At 48.9% G+C, this 20,174-nt stretch overlaps 1 protein-coding gene across 18 annotated transcripts in view; it reads right to left on the bottom strand.

The window, feature by feature from the left end:
• The window catches only part of NCOR1 (nuclear receptor corepressor 1), a 372,787-nt gene that overhangs the window by 123,230 nt on the left and 229,383 nt on the right, over nucleotides 1–20,174 (bottom strand). For 17 of the 18 annotated variants that reach the window (XM_029611288.1, XM_029611291.1, XM_029611302.1 and 14 more), the window contains 2 exons: nucleotides 6,517–6,617; nucleotides 5,226–5,397 (listed from right to left, as the gene is read on the bottom strand). In XM_029611288.1, coding sequence (XP_029467148.1) covers nucleotides 5,226–5,397; nucleotides 6,517–6,617 — 273 coding nt within the window. The remainder of the gene's footprint in view (nucleotides 1–5,225; nucleotides 5,398–6,516; nucleotides 6,618–20,174) is intronic. The other variant, XM_029611287.1, reaches the window with a different exon arrangement.

A 20,174-nucleotide genomic window follows, 5' to 3' on the forward strand; every position in this document is an offset into this window, starting at 1 on the left:
GCTGAAACGAAGGAACAGCCCGTAAGGAAACCCCTACGTCAGAGATCCGCATAAACGGCTCCCTACATGACAACGCCCGTAAATCCGAAACACATGACAACGCCCGTAAATCCGAAACACGGCGTGCCGAAGCAACCGCCACTAGGAATACGGTCTTCAACGTGAGAGCTTGGACCGTAGCGCGCTTCAAGGGCTCCAACGGTGCCGAGCCTACGGCGGAGACGGACAAGGTGAACGCAAGGGAGGACGGAGGTGTTTAGCCCCCCCGCAGGAAACGGGCTATATCCAGGTGAAGAGCCAGGGAGGCTCCCCGGACCTTCCCTCGCAAACAACCAAGCGCCACCACCTGGACCCGTAGCGAACTGCACGCGAAGCCTTTGGCCAGCCCGGCCTGGAGAAAAACCAGAATATCGGAAACGGCAGCGACAGTGGGGTTCAAACCCCGCTCAACATACCATTCCTCAAAGAGTACCAATACCCGGACATACGCCAGGGACATAGACTGCTTCCGGGAACTCCACAGCGTAGCTATGACCGCGGCCGAGTAACCTGTTCTCTGCAACCGATTCCTCTCAAAAACCATGCCGCGAGACAAAATGATCCGCATCCTCCAAACAGACGGAGCCCTGATGAAGCAGCCCCGTGAACCCCTGTAGACGAAGGGGAGCCGCCACCGACAACTTGAAGAGGTCTGCGAACCACGGGCGGCGCGGCCACTCCAGCGCCACCAGGATCACGTTGAACGGGTGCAATTCTATGCGCCGCAGCATCTTGTCGATCATGGGCCATGAGGAAACACGGAGAACCGTCGGTCAGGGAAGCACCTACGCGTCGACGCCTTCTGCTCCCCTCTCTTGACGCCGACTGTACAATCGCGGAGCCTTCGCGGTGTGCCACGTGGCCATCAGATTCATGTGGGGAACCCCCCACTTCCTGCAGATGAGGAGAAACGCTTCTCCCGCCAGCTCCCACTCGCCGGAATCCAGGCGGGGACATCTGCCTGGACGTTGTGGACCCCGGCAATATGAGACACTGCGACATTGTTGAGGATGTATTCCGACCAGCCATCAAGGACTGCGCCTCCCGTGCCACCCGCGGACGTCTCGTCCCGCCTTGGTGATTGATGTAGGCCACTGTAGTCGCATTGTCCGAAAGAACTCGGACTGCCTTTCCCCAGAGCACCGTAGGAAGGCTTGAAGAGCCAGATGGACCGCTCTGGTCTCCAGACAGTTGATAGGCCACCGGGCTTGCGACTGACTAAAATCCTTGCACCGATTTCCCTAGGCAAACTGCTCCCCAGCCGGAGAGACTGGCATCCGTGGTCACCATCGTCCACCTGGGCCCAAGAAGTGACACTCCACCGGACAGATGACTGGGATCCAGCCACCAGAGCAGGCTGGACCGCGCCTGGCCCGCGAATGGGAGCGGTAGGTAGAAAACCAGGGTACCAACGCGAGCGTTGAAGCCAGCAATCCCAGAACCGTCAGGTAATCGCACACTCGCGGGCGGCTGAGGGCGAACCAACGCCGCACTTGAGACTGCAGCCTGCATATCCGATCTTTAGATAAGACCACCTAGCCCCGCTTCGTGTCGAATACGGCTCCCAGAGATTCCAAGGATTGAGTGGGAGTCAGTTGACTCATGTTGAAGTTGACCACCCAGTCTAGTGACTGCAAGCGCTGTAACACTCTGGCCACCGCCCGCCGACACTGATCCTCTGACTTTGCCCGGACCAACCAGTCGTCCAGGTAAGGATGAACCAGGAGTCCTTCCCGACGGAGCCGCGCTGCCACTACCACCATCGCTTTCGTGAATGTCCGAGGAGCGGTCGCGAGCCCAAAAGGGAGTGCTCGAAATTGGTAGTGCCTTCCTAGACTGCAGAACCTGCTGGATGCCCATGTGAATGGTACGCTTCTGTGAGATCTAGGGACGCCAGAAATTCGCCCGGACGTACCGACGCTATCACCGAGTGAATTGTCTTCATTTTGAAGTGGGAAACACGAAGGCATCTGTTTACCCCTTTTAGAGCCAGGATTGGCCGTGACGTGCCGTCGTTCTTGGGAACCACGAAGTGAATGGCGTGCCTGCCCCTGCCTCGCTGATCGACAGGGACGGGGGAAATGGCCCCCAAGCCTTCCAATCGTCGGATGGAGTCCAGCACCGCCGCCCTTTTCTTGGGGTCCTTGCAGGGTAAGACCAGAAACTTGTACGCTGGGATGCGAGCGAAAAACCAACTCGTAGCCGTGTCTTATCACGTCGAGGATCCACTGGTCCGACGTCACTATGGTCCATTCCTCGAAACATAACGTTAACCGCGCTCCAACCTGTGGAATGACGTGCTGCAGGCGCGGCGAGGGATGGACCATTCGAACTTCATGGCGAAGACTCGTTTCCCCGAAAGGACTGCTACCACTGAAGGTTCCGAGAGGAAGACGGCCTACATAAAGGGCCGGTGGATCTTCGAAGGGGTGATGTCCTGGGTCCCCGAAGCCGGGATCTGGCAGGAAAAGATGACCACGATCTGGTCTATCCTCGGGCAGTTTAAATGCCCTGTTCTCTTCCAGAGAAAACATCAAATCACACAATTCCATGCCAAAAACAGCAATTTCCCCTTGAAAAGCAGAGCCCCCCAGGAGAGCCTTGGACGAACCATCCGCAGCCCAGTTGCGCAGCCATAGGAGACGACGCGCAGATACCGCCGCCACCATGGACCTAGCGGATGTACGCAGCAGATCATGCAGGGCATCCGCTCCATATGCTATCGCCGCCTCCAACCTATCAGCCTGAGAAGCCTCCTTCGCAGACAGGCCCGCCTTCGCCCGAAGGTCCTGGGCCCAGCGCAGACTAGCTCTCATAGCGAAGTTAGTGCAGATGGCGGCCCGCACCCCGGGGCGGATACCTCAAATCTTCGTAAGCTGCACTTCCAACTTCCTGTCCTGGATATCCCGGAGTGCCGTAGCTCCTGTGACCGGGATAGTAGATCTTTGTCACCGCGGAGACCGCTGAATCCCCCTTTGGAAGACGGAGAAGGTCCAGCGCCTCCTCTGGGAGCGGATAGAGCTTAATCATGGCCTTGCTGACCTCCAATCTTAATTCCGGAGTATCCCCTGCGCAGAAGAAGATATCCGAAGAAAATGAAACGGGAAGGCAACTGCCGGACCCGTAAGGCCCAGCAGAACAGGATCCATGTTGGCCTCTTGGCGGACCACCACAGGTGGGGCCTCTATCCCCAGCTCCTGGAGGATGGCCGGAATAAGGGGCAATAGTTCCTCCCTGTGGAACAGTCGGACTACCTTGGGGTCATCCCCTTCCATGGTCTGTACTCCCTTTCCCATGCTGGGCTGGGCGGAGCCATCCGCCGCCGCCTCCTCGGCCCCCGTCAGGGGCTCTTTGGAAAATCAGTAACCTCCACGGGGGAATCTTCCGAATCCGATTCCTGCGGCATGCCCCGAGGGGCCCGATTCCCCCTTGAGGGCTCCTGGACGCCCTCCGCAGCCCTCGTCCGTGGAGTAAGCTTGTGGGGACCCTCTGTAGGGATCCCCGCCTCGGCTGCGCTTGCTACGCTAGTACCAAGTACCTTTCGTAGCAATAGCGCAAAGTCCTGCGAGAAAGAACCTGACCCAGAAGAATCGGCCCCGGAAACCTCCCCGGACCGAAGCCCCTCTGAGGAGCCCCCTCCCGCCGCGCCCCGCAGCGGGGAAAAAACGCGGGAGGCAAGGCCGAATCCCCCGGCGCATCCCGCGCGATTTCTCTTTCTGTGCCAAAATGGCCGCCACTCCCGCGGGAACCGGTCCTGAGGCCTACCTATGGCGCCTCCAACCCGCAGCGGTGAACGCGCGATCCGGGAGCGAGACCCCCGAGGGGTCCCGGACGGCCCTTCCCCGCCCGGGACGCCGGAAGAACAAAAAAACCGTCACGAGGTAGGCGCGCGCGCGCCGAGCCGCAGGCCCGGCATGGGGAGCCGCGCGGCCGCCGGCGAACGCGGGAAGACCAAGACGCGCTTCAGAAATAGAAATTAATTAATTAATTCGGCGCCCTCCCCCCCTGCAAGCGGCACCCCCCTCGAACGGAGCGGCGAGCGGCAACGCAAGGAAAACTGAGAGCCGGCCGAACACAAAACAAAAGCAAAAACCTTTTTTTTTTTTTTTTTTTACTGACGCTTGTCGCTGTCCCGGGTCCTGGAGCCCTGTACCTGCAGGGGTGAGTGAACCGGGCTCCCCGGTGTCACCCCTGACGCTGCTACTTGTGGAGCCGGGTCCTCGACCCTAGCAGCGGCCTCGACCAGGGGGGGGTAGTCCCCTCAGGACCTCTCAACCCCCCTGGGAGGCAGGGCAGCCGGGATCTGACTCTTCAATCAAAAGAACAAACCCCAATTTGGCAAAAAAAACCACTAACTAGGCTCAAGAACTGATCACAAAAGAAAAACCCTAACCCTGACTAACTACCAGAATCAGGGCAGGCAGGGCTGTGACCGGACCTGCACCATCTACTGGAGACAGAGTAAGACTGAGGGGCTGTGACTGGCACAGGGGCATATATGGCTCCGCCCACAAGTTTTGCTCTGTCTCCATCTACTGGTGCGGAGTCACAACCCAGGTGTCCTGGACTGATCCTGGTACGTACAGGGAATAGAAAATTAAAGTTTTTTGGGGTTTGTTTTTTTGTTTTTTTTTTTAACAAACCTTTACTGAAAAAAACAAAAGGCAAGAAAAACCCTAAAGGGAATACTTCCCTGAGGGAGCCAGCAGTGGCCAGGAGGGGTCTTTGGGACACGAAAACTGAGCCAGTCCTCTGGCTATCCGGGGTCCTAGAACCAGTGGGCTGCCACAGTAGGGGTATCCAACCCCCCCATTCGCCCGACTCAACCTGAGGGATGGCCCACAATGGTCTGCAGGTTTGCACTTCTACCATCTGCTGAGGACAGAGAAATACTGAGGGACTGCAGGTGGCACTCAAAAGATTTTGTTCTCTGCCTCCATCTGCTGGTAGGGATGCAAAAACCCACTTGCCTGGACTGATCTGGGTATGTTCAGGAAACTTTGCACTATCAATCTATATGTCCAAGTGGTTTAATAAAGCTCGTGTGTCAGGCTCCACCAGCTAAACAAGCCTGAATTTTGAAATGCTAAGGGCATCTCCCTGAAACCATATATATAAGAATTCAAATCTTCCTGGCTGTCAGGGTCGAGGTACAAGACTCTGAATCACATGGATAAATAACTTACTGTCATAGGACACAATAAGGCCACTCTCGCTTTCATAAATGACATGTCCCTTAGCTGCAGCATCCTCTCTGCACTTCTCAGGGCTGTTCAGATCTTCCGTAGCAAGTCGGGTGATGGTCCCCTTCAGCAGCGTATCAGCAGCGATGCCAGCCTGAGACAGGGCTGGTGTGCCCTGAAATCAAAGAATGAGAAGGCAGTCAGCAGCAGCCTGCTCAAAAAAACAGTACTATGTAGTGAGATAAGCAGGCCTGGATCCAGAGATTCTGTCTTGGTTCTTAACAATGGAGCTCCTTTTGCATACAGAACACAGATTGGGATATTCTAGCTGCATGTGTCCCTCTGCAGCATGCTCCCAGAAGGCGTGCTAAGCTTCAATGAATCTTTGGAGGATATTCACTTGGCCACAGATTGCAGCATTGGTACACAGGTGCGTCATCAATGTATGGATGTCAAGATGTCCCAAGCAACATAGGGCTAAATCCTGCTGTTCCAGTTGGTGCATGCACATCAGGATGTGATGTGTGCCAAACTGCACCACAAGTCTAGAAATAACAAGTAATGTCTGAAAGGGTTTGTCAAGCTCGTTTCAGCATTCTGCAGAAAAGGCACCATTTCAAAGGGACTTATACAATTTAGTATAACCTGCTGAATTCCTTATGCATGCTGTCATTTAACCCAGCCAATGCTTCAAATAGTTTGTGGCTAATTAGTTCTTAGAATAAGCAAAGAAATTATTCACTAAGACAGAGGAAAGAGATTTTTGTTATGCAACAAGATACAATACAATAAAACACGCCTCATATCTGTACTGGTCTAGCCAACTACATAATTTTTTTTTTTTATTTAGGTGTTCTCCAACTCCTTTTTATAATTTTGAAATAAGAAAAAAAAAATCTGAAAAACTAAGGTAATTGTGCACACCCCATTCTGAAACAGACAGCTCATGCTTTGTTGAATTTCTTCTCCCATCACTCCTTGTTAAGATAAATTGATGGGGACCAAAAGCTCTTGTCGGAACACACCGTATTCTCCTCCTTGAAAGATGCAACCCTGTATACTGCACTATAAGGAGGAATGCCACCACTCTTTTACCCCCACTGATTGTGCAGCCTTAAATGTGATTTTTCTTATACAAAAGTTTCTTGCCCCCAGTAATAATTAAAAAAAAAAAAGTAAAAAAGCATATAAGTGTTCCTTCTCTCTAGAGTGAAAATGTTGTCATTTTCTGAAATCAAGTATGAATTTTACTTAAAACTTTTTGAAGTTATACAAGTCCTGCATGTTTAAATACCTGAGTAATAGAGCCACGTAAGGCAGTCACAGCTTCCACAGGGACCTTTGTGGCTGGCATTCCTCGGGTTATACCTCCTTCTTGGATAGTAGAAACTGTACCTGAGGAAAAACAGCCCAGAATTACTCATGCAAACATCCTCCCCTTCCACTTTTCTATACAACAATTACAAAAACAATTTTCTAGAAATGGGCACCAAGAAATAAAATGCATTACAAATGTCTTTTTCCTATTAGTACACCTGTCTAGAGCACACTGTATACAGACTATGACCATCTATACAGCCAGACACCATTCAAAGAGGGACTTTTCATGATCTCTTTCAGATACCAAAGTGTGTATACAATTTACATCACCCAAAAGAGTAGATCATTCTATTTACAGCAGGTATATTTTTAGTAATTAGGGAGGCAATTTTCTAAAGTTTTATGCATTTAAATAGGCTTTTGAAAATTGCTTCTTTTTCACATGCCACTTTTCAAAATTCACTCAATGATCTTGAAATCAGAAAAACAAGTTTGCCTACTGTAAATGTTTTTTTCCCCATAGACAGCAGGATAAATTAACCATTACATGTAGGAAACATCATCTAGCAACATCAGACTTGTCTCTCTAAACTAGTACAGCTTTGAGCTCTACTGAGAATGTGCAGGAGTTCCCATGTGGGTGTTGCCTCGTGAATTTCCTGGTCTACACCAGAGCTGACCTAGCTATGTAGTAGACTCTCCTGGGAAACAGGTGGGTATTTCCTGGCTAATTCATCTGGTTGCCTATGGAAAACACAGTTTATGGTAAGCAAACTTGCTTTTTCAGTTGATAAGCAGGCTGAATTAGTCATTACATATGGAGAATCCCAAGCTGCCAGTTGCAGGGGAGTGTTTACTGAGTAAACAATACAGCCCACATGGTGCTGACTATAGCAAAACTGCTTGTCCAAATTTACTATCAGTCTTTGAGAGGTTATCTAGACAGTAGTGATACATAAAGAAAGGAACAGAAGACCAAGTTGCAGCTTTACAGATATTTTCAATAGGTGCTTCTCGAAGATGAGCAATGGAAGCAGCAGTAGTTTTCATTTGATGAACCTTTACAGTCTGTGACTTCCTGTCCTGCTAAGGTGTAGTAGTGGTGAATACACTCAGCCAACCAGTTAGATAAGGTACGCTTGACAACCACTACTCCTAGTCTGTTGGAATCATATAATACAAATAGTTGAGAGCTATTATCATGTGGCTAAATGTGTTTCTTGTAATATGCTAAGGCTCTTTTGCAGTCCAGAGTATGTAGTGCTTGTTATACCTTCATGTGCATGAGGTCTATGAAAGGAGGCAGGCAAATTGATGGATTGATTAGAGGGCTTTCTTGGTTATATTTTTCTGTGTTTTGTGTAGTGCTAGCCTTATAATCTCTAAATTTTCCTAGATATTGATATTGTTGCATGGACATTGTTTAAAAATACATTACTACAGGCACAGACCAGATGTATTCCACGCATAAAGAAAGGTGGAAGGAAGGCAAAACGATTACCGTCATGGTTAAAAGGTGAGGTGAAAGAGGCTATATTAGCCAAAAAAACATCCTTCAAAAATTGGAAGGATCCATTTGAAGAAAATAGAATAAAACATAAGCATGGTCAAGTTAAGAGTAAAACATTGATAAGACAGGCGAAGAGAGAATTTGAAATGAAGTTGGCCATAGAGGCAAAAACTCATAATCAAAACCTTTTTAAATGTATCTGAAACAATAAACTTATGAGGGAGTCGGTTGGACCATTAGATGACTGAGGGGTTAAACGCCATTGCAGAAGGCCTAAATGAATTCTTTGCTTCCATGTTTACTAATGAGGATGTTGGGGAGATACCAGTTCCGGAGATGGTTTTCAAGGGTGATGAGTCAGACAAACTAAACCAAATCACTGTGAACCTGGAAGATGTAGTAGGCCAGATTGACAAACTAAAGAGTAGCAAATCACCTAGACCGGATGGTATGCATCCTAGGGTACTAAAGGAACTCAAAAATGAAATTTCTGATCTATTAGTTAAAATTTGTAACCTATCATTAAAATCATTTATTGTACCTGAAGACTGGAGGGTGGCCAATGTAACCCCAATATTTAAAAAGGGCTCCAGGGGTGATCCGGGTAACTATAGACCAGTGAGCCTGACATCAGTGCCGGAAAAAATAGTGGAAACTATTCTAAAGATCAAAATCACAGAGCATATAGAAAGACATGGTTTAATGGAACAAGTCAACATGGATTTACCCAGGGGAAGTCTGGCCTAACCAATCTGCTACACTTTTTTGAAGGGGTTAATAAACATGTGGATAAAGGTGAACCGGTAGAAGTAGTGTATTTGGATTTTCAGAAGGCGTTTGACAAAGTCCCTCATGAGAGGCTTCCAAGAAAACTAAAAAGTCATGGGCTAGGGGGCGATGTCTTTTCGTGGATTACAAACTGGTTAAAAGACAGGAAACAAAATAGGATTAAATGGTCAATTTTCTCAATGGAAAAGGGTAAACAGTGGAGTGCCTCAGGGATCTGTACTTGGACCAGTGCTTTTCAATATATATATAAATGATCTGGAAAGGAATACGACAAGTGAGCTTATCAAATTTGCGGACGATACAAAATTATTCAGAGTAGTTAAATCACAAGTGCATTGTGATACATTACAGGAGGACCTTGCAAGACTGGAAGATTGGACATCCAAATGGCAGATGAAATTTAATGTGGACAAGTGCAAGGTGTTGCACATAGGGAAAAATAACCCTTGCTGTAGTTACACGATGTTAGGTTCCATAATAGGAGTTACCACCCAGGAAAAAGATCTAGCCATCATAGTAGATAATACTTTAAAATCGTCGGCTCAGTGTGCTGCAGCAGTCAAAAAAGCAAACAGAATGTTAGGAATTATTAGGAAGGGAATGGTTAATAAAACAGAAAATGTCAATGTCTCTGTATTGCTCCATGGTGAGACCGCACCTTGAATACTGTGTACAATTCTGTTAGCCGCATCTCAAAAAATATATAGTTGCGATGGAGAAGGTACAGAGAAGAGCAACCAAAATGATAAAGGGGATGGAACAGCTCCCCTATGAGGAAAGGCTGAAGAGGTTAGGGTTCAGCTTGGAGAAGAGACGGCTAAGGGGGGATACACTTTCAGATAATAGGACTAGGGGGCATTCCATGAAGTTAGCAAGTAGCACATTTATAACTAATCGAATAAAATTCTTTCACTCAACTCACAATTAAGCTCTGGAATTTGTTGCCAGAGGATGTGGTTAGAGCAGTTAATGTAGCTGGGTTCAAAAAAGGTTTGGATAAGTTCTTGCAGGAGAAATTCATTAACGGCTATTAATCAAGTTTACTTAGGGAATAGCCACTGCTAATAATTGCATCAGTGGCATGGGATCTTCTTAGTGTTTGGGTAATTGCCAGGTTTGGCGTCTGTTGGAAACAGGATGCTGGGCTTGATGGACCCTTGGTCTGACCCAGCATAGCAATTTCTTATGTTCTGCATTAAATTGCTGTGTGTTTGTGTAAGAAGAAAAAAAAAAAAAAAAAAAGGGATTGGGCTCTTCAGCTGTGGGCAGGGACCCATAGTGCATTGCAGGGGGCAATCAAGTCTTCATTTTGCTTTGAACTTCAAGGAGACAGCCATAACTACAAATTCTTGTGTAGAGCTAAGTAAAAAGCTTAACTTAATCTGGGGGAGGGTCTGTTCAAAATCAATAGCAGATACAGTGTCCAGTGAAAAGCCCTGGCCAAGTGTTAACTGTTTAACCAAAATGAGGACTATCCAATGTAACTATTGTGGAGCCTTTATTTTGAGGGAAATCATCTGGAAACTTAGGGCTTGCCCCATTTGTTCAGAACTCTCTTCCTTGAAAAAGGAGCTGGCTGGAGTTAAAGCTGAATTAGCTGCAATAAAGTTTCACCCACTTTACAGTATTCAGGAATTAATTCCCCCCTACCACAGAAAAACCAAAAGCCAAGGAAAAAGGGGTTTACAATGGGCTCAGGTAGGATAAGACATGTGACCCACAGACACCCATTCTTCACAACTGTGCAGCCCACATGTCTACCCCCCCCCCCCCCCCCAACTCACACAGGGCGTTAAGGAACCCAAAAAACAATGGGATTACAGTGGGCTCTGGTAGAGTAAGACCTGTGATGCGGAGACACATGCTCTTTCAAGTGATACAGAGAAGGCATTTTGTACTTGTATTAGATAATGAAGAAGCTCTTGTGAAAGAGATTGAAGCGGTATCTGGAAAGAAAGAAGAAACCCAATGCATACAGAAATTCCATAATACAATCAATAACCAAAGGAAAGCTCAATATGCTGGGTGACTGTCATCAGAGGCACTAAATTGGGAACTCTTTTCGAGGGAAACACTACAGTTAAAAGCCTTCCAGGATCATCGGCCAGCAGAAATGCTATTCAGATAGTCAAAGCGATCAAAGAAGAAAGCAAAGACTCTAAAGTTGATATCATCCATCTGGGAACCAACGATCTTGCTAGAAACAGCATCCAAGCTGTACAGAGAGATTTCCAGTCTAGTGAAGCAGACTAGACACAAGGCAACAGCCATTGCCTTTTCAGAAGTGTTACCTGTTCATAGAAAGGGGAAGGAGAGGCTAAGCCATATTGATAACTTCAATGTATGGCTTAAATCCTGGTGTAAGGAACAAAGTTTTGGATATATTGGGGGCTGGGGCCATGTATGGAACAGTAAAAAGCGCTGTGTCAAAGATGGCTTACATCTGTCTGTGGCAGGAAAAAGGACCTTAAGGCATTTAAACTAGATGCCGGGGTGGCAGAAGGAAATTAGAATGTCACACCTCAAATACAAATGCAATGGAAAAGGGTGAAGTGGATAACAAAAGTCAGCTAAATAAGTCACAAAAGGAGTCCAAGAAAAGCAGTAACCTGAACAAGAAAAGCTGGAAAGCTATGAGCACAAATGCTCGTAGTTTGGGAAATAAAATCCCAGATCTGCAAGTCCTAATGTTGGAGGCGGACTTGGACATTGTTGCTGTCACGGAGACGTGGTTCACGGAATCTCATGATTGGGATACGGCCATACCGGGCTATAACTTGTTAAGGAAGGACAGAGAGGACAGAAAAGGGGGAGGAGTGGCTCTTTATGTCAAAAACAATATCTAAGCATCTGAGCTGCAAGGAAGATGGGGCAAAGAAGCAGCATTATGGGCCATCCTAAAAAAAAAGATGGGCTATCCATTTTTATTGAAGTGATTTACAGGGCTCCAAATCAAATGGAAGAACTTGACAGAGATCTGGTTGAAGACATCCAGAAGATGGGAAAGAAGGGAGGTGGTGATTGTTGGAGAAATTACTTACCTAATAATTTTGTTTTCCTTAGTGTAGACAGATGGACTCAGGACCAATGGGTATAGTGTGCTCCTGATAGCAGTTGGAGACGGAGTCAGATTTCAATCTAACGTCAGCACTACATATACCCGCGCAGGAAGCTCTGCTCTTTGGTAACCTCCTCAAAAAGCAATAGTGGATATATGTGTGCTTGGATAACTTGAACTAGTTGACGTGAATTGTAGCTGGAGACCGCCAATGTCGTCAACCGAGAAACACCGACACCCGGTAGCTATGGGTGTCTTAACTAGGGATAAGTCTGGCTTACCTGTGCTTGTCTTGTTCTCGGGGATTGTTATCAGAGATTTCCGTATTTTGAGGCAGCCGTGGGCGGGATACTGAGGCCATCTGTCTACACTAAGGAAAACGAAATTATCAGGTAAGAAATTTCTCCATTTCATAGCATGTAGCAGATGGACTCAGGACCAATGGGATGTACAAAAGCTACTCCCGAACCGGGTGGGAGGCTGCCCGTGGCCCACTTAGTACTGCCCTTGCGAATGCGGTGTCCTCCCTGGCCTGAACATCCAGGCGGTAGAACCTCGAGAAGGTGTGACTGGAGGACCACGTCGCCGCCCGACAGATCTCAGCGGGTGACAGCTTCTTGGTTTCTGCCCAGGACACTACCTTGGGCCCTTGTGGAATGAGCCTTGACTTGTAGAGGTGGAGGCTTGCCTGCCTTGATTACTTCTTTGATCCAGCGGGCTATGGTTGCCAGCGAGGCTGCTTCCCCTTGTTTCTTCCCGCTTTGAAGGACGAATAGGTGGTCCGTCTTTTGTATGGATTCCGATCTTTCCAGGTAGTGGACTAGGAGTCTGCCTGAGTCTTCAGAGTCCTTATGCTCGTCTGGAGATGGCAGTGAGATGGTTTGGTTTAGATGGAAGTGAGAAACTTACCTTTGGAAGGAAGGAGGGGACAGTGCGTCGCTGTATGGATCCCGGTATGAATCTGAGGAACGGTTCCAGACAGGATAGTGCTTGAAGTTCGGAGATGCGACGGACTGAGCATATTGCCACTAGGAATGCAGTCTTTAAGGTCAGAGCCATAGGGACAGACCGCATGTAGGTGTGTAGGAAGCTCCCACTAGGAAGATGAGTACTAGATTGAGATTCCATAAGGCTACCGACCACTTTAGTGTTGGTCGGATTTGCTTGACCCCTCTCAGGAAGCTGGAGACGTCTGGATGGGAAGACAGACTGATGCCATCCACTTTGGCTCTGAAGCCAACGCAGCCAGTTGAACCTTGATGGAGTTGAGAGACAACCCCTTCTTCAGGCCGTCCTGCAGGAATTCCAGTATCATGGGAATTTTGACTGTCTTCGGCAGGATGTCACGGTCTTCACACCAGGCTTCGAATATTCTCCATATTCGTATATAAAAGTTAAAGATGTGGAAAACTTGTGTGCGTGGAGCAGGGTGTCAATTACTGCCCTCGAGTATCCGCTCTTCTTCAGGCGAGTCCTCTCAATGGCCAGACTGTAAGAGAGAATTGAGCTGGGTCTTCGTGGAGGATCGGTCCTTGCTGGAGCAGGTCCCTGTGTGAAGGTAGATACAGGGGGTTCCCCGCCAGAAGTCTTTGCATGTCTGCGTAACTTGGCCTTCTTGGCCAGTCTGGGGCCACTAGAAGTACTAGCCCCCTGTGGTGTTCTATCTTGCGGATGATCCCGCCCAGTAGTGGCCATGGCAGAAAGGCATACAGCAGGTCTTCCTGTGGCCAGGTTTGGACGAGGGCATCTATCCCCTGGGATTGCGGGTCTCGTCTGCGACTGAAGAAGTTGGGAACTTGGGCATTGGACCAGTTTGCCAGAAGATCCATGGTTGGGGTTCCCAGCGTTCTATTATCTACTGGAAGGCTGTGGTTGACAGCCTCCATTTCCCTGGGTCTAGACTTTCTCTGCTGAGGTAACCCACAGTGACATTGTCTTTTCCAGTGATGTGGGCGGCCGAGATCCCTTGCAGGTTTGCTTCCGCCCACGTCATTAGAGGGTCTATTTCCAGGGACACCTGTTGGCTTCTGGTTCCTCCCTGGCAGTTGATGTAGGCCACTGTTGTGGCGTTGTCTGACATGACTGACAGCTTCTCCTTGAAGCCTGTGACTGAATCGCAGGCAGTCTAGTCTGACTGCTCGGGCTTCCAGTCGGTTGATGTTCCATCCCGACTCTTCCTTATCCCATTGCCCCTGGGCCGTCAGTTCCTGACAGTGGGCTCCCCACCCTCGTAAGCTCGCATCCGTGGTGAGCAAGACCCAGGTCGGTGGAGATAGCCTTACTCCCTTGCTCAGATGGTCTTCTTGTAGCCACCATAGGAGCTGGGTCCACACCTCCGCCGGCAACTGGAGGTGGACGGTGTAGTCCTGGGACATCGGGTTCCATCATGACAGTAGGGAACGTTGTAGTGGTCGCATGTGGGCCATTGCCCATGGTATGACGTCTAGGGTTGATGTCATGAGTCCGAGAACTTGGAGGTATTCCCAAACCGTGGGGCGAGTGCCGTTCAACAGTTTTCTCAACTAGTCCATCAATTTCCTTCTCCTTGTAACGGGAAAGATGACCTTGTCCTGTTGGGTGTTGAACTGGACTCCCAGGTATTCTAGAGATTGGGAAGGCTGCAGACAGCTCTTGGTTGTGTTGACAACCACCCAAGGTTTTGCAGTAGGTTCTTGACTCTGGAGGTCACCTAATGACTTTCTTCTGGAGATTTTGCTCTCATCAGCCAAATATCCAGGTACGGGTGTACGAGGATTTCTTCTTTCCTCACTGTCGCTGCCACTACCACCATGATTTTGGTGAACGTCCAAGGGGCAGTGGCTAGTCCGAAGGGTAGCGCTCGGAACTGGTAGTGGTGGTCCATGATCGCAAAGCATCGAAAGTGCTGGTGGTCGTGATGAACCGGGATGAGCAGATAGGCTTCTGACAGATCCAGGGAGGTCAGAAATTCTCCCTGCTGTACCACCCTTATGACCGAGCGTAGGGTTTCCATGCGGAAGTGTGGTACCCTCGGGTAGCGGTTGACAGACTTGAGGTCCAGGATGGGCAGGTACGTTCCCTTTTTCTTGGGGACGATAAAATAGATGGAATAGTGCCGAGTATTTTGTTGGTGCGTGGGCACCGGTGTTATAGCCTTTAGGGTGAGCAATTTGGTCAGTGTGGTTTCCACTGCTGTCTTCTTGGAGGGGGAGTGGCAAGGGGATTTCACAAATTTGTCTGGAAGGATGCTGTGGAAGTCTAGATAGTAACCCTCCCGAATGGTGGTTAGGACCCACTTGTCAGACGTTATCTCGACACATCTTAGGTAGAATAGGGCAAGCCTGCCCCCTATGGCTTCTTCCTGTGGATGGGTCTGTTGATTCTCATTGTGGGGTGCGGCTGGGGCCTGGGCCGGCTCCCCTCTTGTTATGTTTGTTCCGAAAGGACTGGTCCCTGCCTGTGGGGTGAGGTGCTTGGTATGTATTCTTGTACTGTCTAAAACGTCATGATCCTCTGCCCCTGGATGTTCGGGGAGAGGGGCGTTGGCTTCTCTTGTTCTTGTCCTCCGGTAGCCGAGGTACTGGGGATTTGCTCCATTTGTCTGCTAACTTCTCCAGTTTGCTTCCGACCAGGAGGGCTCCTTTAAAGGGCATTCTCGTGAGCTTAGTTTTGGAAGTCGTGTCGGCTGACCAGCTTCAGAGCCAGAGTTGTCTTCTGGCTGCCACAATGGATGAGACGCCCCTGGCTGAGGAGTGCACCAGGTCGGAGGTTGCATCCGTGAGGAAGGATATTGCTGGTTCTAATGTTTCGACGGGCGTGGTGGTGTTCCTGGCCAGTGACAAGCATGCGTGTCACCACGATTCAGCAGGCAGCGATCTGCAGTAACATAGCTGCTGCATCAAATGATTGTTTAAGAATGGATTCCTGACGTCTGTCCTGGGCATCCTTGAGTGCCGCTCCTCCAACTGGAATGGTGGTGCACTTTGTGACAGCACAGACCATCATGGTTCGGTATGGTTCTGTTCCTGGAGGGATTTCCCCCTCCTCCAGGGAGTCTTGATCTTCCTCCGAGGTGTCCGTGTCCCCTAAGGTGAGGCTTTTGTCCGGGGGCTTAGATATGCGCTCCAGGTGCACAGAGGGTGTGCGTGCAAGCTGCGACGATGTGTGCAGGGCCAATATGTGCGCTTACGGAGATGCACGCGCTGGTGTGCGCGAGGCTGAACTTGTGCACCCGGCGAGCGTTTCGCTATATGCCCGGCACCCTGTGCGCCTCGCTGTGTGCACGGCACCTATGCGCGCACCGCTGTGCTCACAAGTAGGTTATGCGCCCAGCTCACCGCTGTGTGCATGGCTCAGTTAGGCAGACAGTACGGCGATCATGGGGGGGAAATGGCACCAGTGACCACGCAAACAAGATGGCGACCCCCCCCCCCCCCCGGAGGGTCTCCATGTGGGAGGACCCTTGAGCCGGATCGGGCTTATCAACCAGATGGGACAGACGCCGGCTGGCGATCTGTACAGTTATCCGAGCTTCGGAAACCAGAGACAAAGTTTTCTACCTTACCTTGTCTCGGAGTTTCCCGGTCTGGTGCCAGGTGGTCTCCGGCTGCAGGAGGAGAGGGAAATTACCTTCACTGCCGCTCTCGGTATTGCACCCGCTGCCTCTCAGTCACTCCTGTTCCTGGGGGTTAAGTCCACGCCGGGAACTGGCTACCGGACCGAGGCTTACCTCTGAGGGATCTCGGAAATCACCTCAGGAATTCTCGACTGGGGGAGGGACCCTTAGGTTTCACCACAGGAGAGCGGGGCTCGTCTCTAGAGGTAAGATTATTTCTTCTTTGTTTTGGAATTGTGATTTGGATTTTCTAACACTGTGCAAGCGTGTGTATAGCGATCATGGGGGGGAAATGGCACCGGTGACCACGCGAACAAGATGGCGACCCCCCCCCCCCCTTGTACAGATCCTTGGTGAGGCCACACCTGGAGTACTGTGTTCAGTTCTGGAGACCGTATCTACAAAGAGACAAGGACAAGATGGAAGTGGTACAGAGAAGGGCGACCAGGAAGGTGGAGGGTCTTCATAGGATGACATACGAGGAGAGATTGAAGAATCTAAATATGTACTCCCTGGAGGAAAGGAGGAGCAGGGGTGATATGATTCAGACTTTCAGATACTTGAAAAACTTTAATGATCCAAAGACAACGACAAACCTTTTCCGTCAGAAAAAAATCAGCAGAACCAGAGGTCACGAGCTGAGGCTCCAGGGAGGAAGACTAAGAACCAATGTCAGGAAGTATTTCTTCATGGAAAGGGTGGTGGATGCCTGGAATGCCCTTCTGGAGGAAGTGGTGAAGTCTAAAACTGTGAACGACTTCAAAGGGGCGTGGGATAAACACTGTGGATCCATCAAGTCTAGAGGGCGTGAATAAAGTGGAGGCATTCAAACACTGCACGGAGCGGCAGTAGCCACAGCGGCATTCAAACATTGCACGGAGCGGCAGTAGCCACAGAGGCATTCACGGAGCGGGATGCCAGTGGCCAGTAGTTGGTGTTCCACCTTCACGGAGCGGAAGGATGGAGGGCTGCTATTTCCAAAAAAAAAACCAAAACAAAACAAAAAAATAAAAACGGGTGGGTAAGAGTATGGGGCAAGGGGGTGGCCTGCTTGTTACAGCGGTTGCTACCCCTAATTGAGCTGGATGTCACTTGGATGCAGATACAGAGCTGCTCTCTAAATTGGGTGGAGGGGAATTAGGGCTGGAGGGTACTGGAAGCCAATAGTAACAGGTGGGAGAGAGAAAAAGGAAAAAAAAATGGATAAAGTGCGTAGCTTGCTGGGCAGACTTGATGGGCCGTTTGGTCTTCTTCTGCCGTCATTTCTATGTTTCTATGTAGTCCCGAACTGCTAAGGAGACGGAGAAATACTGAAGAGCAGAGCTTCCTGCACGGGTATATGTAGTGCTGACGTCAGATTGAAATCTGACACTGTCTCCAACTGTTATCAGGAGCACACTATACCCATTGGTCCTGAGTCCATCTGCTACACGCCAGGAAATGGAGATTTTAATCTGCCAGATGTAGACCGGAGAATCCCTTTTGCAGAATCTAACAACAGTAGAGAGATAGTGGATGCCCTGCAAGGGGCTCTGTTCAAACAAATGGTAATGGAACACACGAGGGAGGGAGCTATACTCTATTTCGTGCTCACTAACGGAGATAATGTCTCTAATGTCCGGGTGGGTGCCCACCTCAGCACCAGTGATCATCAAACAGTATGGTTTCATATCACAAACAGGATACGGAGAAGTCGCACGAAGACCCGCGTTTTGCAGTTCAAAAACACGGACTTTGCTGAATTGGGGAAGTACCTGGAGGAAGAATTAGAAGGCTGGGGAAAAATGAGAGATGTGGAACAACAGTGGGCCAAACTAAAAGGAGCAATTACCAAAGCAACTACAGCATTTAAGAAATATAAAATATCCCAAAGGAAGGATCACAAGGAAGGATCACAAGAAAGAATATCTGATGGAACTGAGGGAGATGAAGAAAGTAATCAAGAAAGTAAAAAGTCAAGCAGAAGAAAGGATCGCCAAAGAGGTAAAACGAGTTGACAAAACATTTTTCAGATACATCAGAGAAAGGAGAAACGTCTAAAGTGGTATAGTGAAACTGAAAGTTGAAAAGGATCAATGTGTGGAGAGAGACGAAGAAATGGCAGAAATATTCAACGAATACTTCAGTTCGGTGTTCACTAAAGAGGACCCTGGAGAAGGACCGTCGCTAACCAACAAGAAACTAGAGGAGAGTGGAGTAGGTGAAAATCCATTTACAGAAGAGAATGTATGGGAAAAGCTAGGAAAACTGAAAGTGGACAAAGCCAAGGGGCCTGATGAGGTTCATCCCAGGATACTGAGGGAGCTCAGAGATGTGCTGGCAGGTCCGCTGCGTGACCTGTTCAATAGATCCTTAGAAACGGGAGTGGTGCCCAGTGATTGGAGAAGAGTGGCGGTGGTCCCGCTTCACAAGAGTGGGAGCAGAGAGGAAGTTGAAAACTACAGGCTGGTTGCCCTCACCTCGGAGGTGGGAAAAGTAATGGAGTCGTTGCTGAAAGAAAGAATAGTGAACTATCTACAGTCAGAAGAATTGTTGGAACAGAGGCAGCATGGATTCCCCAGGGGAAGGTCCTGTCAGACAAATCTGATTGACTTTTTTGATTGGGTAACTAGGGAATTGAATTGAGGAAGAGCACTCAATATCATCTATTTGGATTTTAGCAAAGCATTTGATACAGTCAAACACAGGAGGCTTGTGAATAAAATGAGAAGCTTAGGAGTGAGTGCCAAGGTGGTGGCCTGGATTGCAAACTGGTTGACGGACAGAAGACAATGTGTGATGGTAAATGGAACTTACTCTGAAGAGAGAGCGGTGATAAGTGGAGTGCCGCAGGGATCGGTGTTGGGACTGGTCCTGTTCAATATCTTTGTGAGCGACATTGTGGACGGGATAGAAGGTAAGGTTTGTCTTTGTTGCGGATGATACTAAGATCTGAAACAGAGTGGACATGCTGGAAGGAGTGGAGAGAATGAGACGGGATTTAAGGAAGCTGGAAGAGTGGTCTAAGATATGGTAACTGAGATTCAATGCCAAGAAGTACAGAGTCATGCATATGGGGGTGTGGAAATCCGAAAGGACTGTATTTGATGGGGGGTGAAGGGCTGATGTGCACAGAGCAGGAGAGAGACTTTGGGGTGATAGTGTCTAACGATCTGAAGTCAGTGAAACAATGTGACAAGGTGATAGCTAAAGCCAGAAGAATGCTGGGCTGCATAGAGAGAGGAATATCTAGTAAGAGAAAGGAAGTGATGATCCCCTTGTACAGGGCCTTAGTGAGGCCTCACTTGGAATACTGTGTTCAATTCTGGAGACCATATTGCCAAAGGAACAAAGACAGGATGGAGGCGGTCCAGAGAAGGGCAACAAAAAGGTGGATGGTCTTCATAAAATGACTTATGAGGAGAGACTGAAGTACCTAAACATGTATACACTGGAGGAGAGGAGGAGCAGGGGTGATATGATAGACTTTCAGGTACTTGAAAGGTTTTAATGATCCATGGTCAACAACAAACCTTTTCTGTTGGAAAAAAATCAGTAGGACTAGGGGTCACGATTTGGAACTCCAGGGAGGAAGACTTAGAAGCAATGTCAGGAAGTATTTCTTCACGGAAAGGATGGTGGATGCCTGGAACGCCCTTCAGGAGGAAGTGAAGACTAAAACTGTGAAGGATTTCAAAGGGG

This window comes from Rhinatrema bivittatum, chromosome 8 (assembly GCF_901001135.1).
Source record: "Rhinatrema bivittatum chromosome 8, aRhiBiv1.1, whole genome shotgun sequence".
Classification (NCBI taxonomy): Eukaryota; Metazoa; Chordata; class Amphibia; order Gymnophiona; family Rhinatrematidae; genus Rhinatrema; species Rhinatrema bivittatum.